Source organism: Rhinolophus sinicus, linkage group LG07 (assembly GCF_036562045.2).
Source record: "Rhinolophus sinicus isolate RSC01 linkage group LG07, ASM3656204v1, whole genome shotgun sequence".
Taxonomy (NCBI): domain Eukaryota; kingdom Metazoa; phylum Chordata; class Mammalia; order Chiroptera; family Rhinolophidae; genus Rhinolophus; species Rhinolophus sinicus.
The window spans coordinates 82,828,741-82,831,880 of record NC_133757.1 but is presented as its reverse complement, the minus strand read 5'-3'; the positions used below and the strand labels follow the sequence as shown (position 1 = coordinate 82,831,880).

At 44.4% G+C, this 3,140-nt stretch overlaps 1 protein-coding gene across 1 annotated transcript; it reads right to left on the bottom strand.

Moving 5' to 3' along the window:
• Positions 1 to 1,842: 1,842 nt before the first annotated feature.
• Positions 1,843 to 2,790, bottom strand: LOC109454325 (olfactory receptor 2Z1). Its single transcript, XM_019744824.2, has one exon. It carries the CDS (start codon positions 2,788 to 2,790, stop codon positions 1,843 to 1,845), a length of 948 nt encoding a protein of 315 aa, XP_019600383.2.
• Between the last annotated feature and the right edge of the window lie 350 nt (positions 2,791 to 3,140).

The window sequence follows — 3,140 nt, the reverse complement described above, 5'->3', positions numbered from 1 at the left end:
ACCTACATCTGCATGCTGGGAGAGGGGAAGGCTCCACAAAAGAACAGTGCCTCTGCCGGCACTTCTGGAGAAAGCTGTCCTTCTAGCTTTCACCCTGGAGCCAGAAGATTCAGTTCCTCCTCATTGGCAACTTTCCTACTGCTACCCCAGCACACTGGAGCCAGAGCAAGTGAGTTAATCAGGGAGTAAGTCCATGAGTGAGTCCTTCAAGTGAAATGCCTGGGACTCCAGCTACCTTCATCTCACTCAGTCACAAGCTCTACTTGTTTTCACCACCAGAAGTTGTGAGGATTTCTCTTCCCAGCACTGGACCCCTAGGCTGGGGAACCTGATGTGGGACTGGGACCACTCACTCCTCAAGGTGGACCTCTTCAGCTGACAGCCCTCCTGATTTTTAACCACCACACACAGGTATGGGACCAGCCCGTTCCATATCTCTGCCGCTCCTGCAAGTCTTGATGTGGCTTCTGTATATCCTTAGTTGTAGGACTTCTGTTCAGCTAGACTTCAGGAGATTCTCAGTGATGTTGTTCTGTAGTTTATTCGTTATTTTGATGTGGTTGTGAGAGGAGGCAAGCACAGCATTTACCTACTCGACCATCTTGACTGGAAATTCACGTTGTACACTTTAAATATATATAATTATATTTGTCAATTATTCCCAATTCTCAACAAAAAATAAAATGAAATAATTAACATAAAAAGGCCTTGACAAAATACTCCTTGATAGAGAATGGATATCCTAATATCTGAGGTGGTCACTCTGATGTTTCCTGGTCCAAACTCCCAACACACACAAACATAGAACTCACTGCAATTATCATCTGCTCAACAATGAACAAAGCAGAATTATTTCAAGAATTGCGTCTTTACCACCAGAAAACCTTGGGTTCAAATACCAGTTCTGGCACTTCCCCATGTGCAACCACTGGGGGCTCTTTCTTTTGGGAGACTCATTATTTTTTTGTACCCAGAAAACATCACAGTTTCTGCATTACAAAGTTGCTGGGAGAATAAAAAGATGTACAACTGTCAAATCAAGTGTTCAACAAATGTTAGTGTTACTAATATAATTATTTTTACTAATCTCACCTTATTATCATTACTTAATATTTATCATTATAATTTATATATCTTACTTATACAAAATATATTTGTATTATTAATTATTATGATTGTTAATAATTATAATGATTAATTCACTCTTATGGACTGAATGTTTGTGTCCCCCCAAATTCATATACTGAAGTCCTATAATGTGAATGTATTTGAAATAGCTCCTGTGAGGAAGTAGTAAAGGTTAAATGAGATAATAAGGGCATTCCATAGGGCTGATGCACTTATAAGAAGAGGAAGAGACACCAGAGCACTCTCTCTCTGCCATCTAAGGACACAGTGAGAAAGCAGTTGTCTACAAGCCAGGAAGAGAGCCCTTACCAGGAATAGAATAAGCTGGTGCCTTGATCTTAGATTTCTCAGCCTCCAGAACTGTGAGAAAGTAAATTTCTGTTGTTTAAGTCACACAATTTTATCATTACAGTCTGGGAAGATGAAGACATTCATTAATAGGGAGATCTCAACTTTACAAAGTAGGGCCTTTCATTCATATAAATAGTACTAAAGAATAGGGAAAGAATATACTAAAAGTGATTGGGGATCCTACCATTAATTTCCATAAATCCATGGGAGAAAACATGAACCCAGCTAGTCTTGGGATGGGAAGAAGCTAGACACTCAGCCTTTAACATAAGATCTTAGCAGCTGCATTACAAGTGGGTGTGTTGAGGTGATGGGTGGGGTGGAGGACTGCTGAAACCACACCAGCAGCCTCCTATGTGGTCATCACTTTGGCCTGACCCCAGCTCTGTTGAGCACTTTAACCAAAGCCATTCTCACTTCCCGGTTCCTCAGACTGTAGATGAGGGGGTTAAGCATTGGGGTGACTAGGCTGTAGAAGAGGGAGACCACATTGTCCTGCTGTGGGCTGTGGTAGGCACCTGGTACCATGTACATGAACACAGCTGCACCATAAAAGAGCCCCACGACTGTGATGTGTGAAGAGCAGGTGGTGAAAGCCTTGTTTCGGGCCTCATCTGAGCGCATGCGTAGAACAGCCCCCAACACATGGCAATAGGAAGTGGCGATGAGGGAAAGGGGAAGCACAAGGATCAGCACCCCAGAGACGGACAGCGCCAACTCATAGGCAGAAGTGTCTGTACAGGAGAGCTTCAGCAGGGCTGGCACCTCACAGAAGAAGTGGTCCACAATGCGGGAGGCACAGTAGGAGAAGTGTAGAGTGATGGAGGTCTGAATGGAGGCATTGAGCACACCTGCCAGCCAGGAACAGCCCACCATGAGCAAGCACACCTGCTGCCTCATAAGCACAGGATACTGCAGGGGGTAGCACACAGCAACATAACGGTCATAGGCCATAAGAGCCAATAGGATGCCCTCAGCCACACCCATCATTGTAAGGAAGAATATTTGAGCTGCACAACCCCCAAAGGAGATGGAACCTTCTTCCTGCAGGAATTCTGACGCCATCTTGGGGATGGTGACCAGGGGGAAGCCAACATCAAACAAGGAAAGTTGACTGAGCATAAAGTACATGGGTGTGTGGAGCCGGGAATCCATGCAGATCAGGAAAAGCAGGACAGTGTTGCTCAGGAGACCCATGATAAACATGGCAGCCACCAGGGAGAAGAGTAGCTGAGGTGACCCTGAGTGACTGAAGAGGCCCACCAAAAGGAAGTCAGAGGTCACTGATTGATTCATATTCATATCCCCCATGTTTCACATGACATACCTTTGCTGCAGGTAGAACAGGAGACCAATGGAAGAAGCTTGAGTGGGAATGGAACAAACATTTAATCCCACCTGCCAATGACCGTCTCTCTTGGTAGTGGCTGCCTAGAGTGTCATCTCGAGAAGAGTTATGAGGTCACAACTAGAATCAGTAGGGAGGAAAGCCATAATCAGTTAGTAATACTTGTCATAGGCATGGGGTAAGAGAACAGTAACTTGCATCTCTGAATAAGATACTTGGCCATACTCCAGTCAAGAGCTTTCCACTGACTCGTCCAAATTTTGAGGTCTACATCAAAGACACTAACATAGCTCCAGTAGAACATTTCAATAGC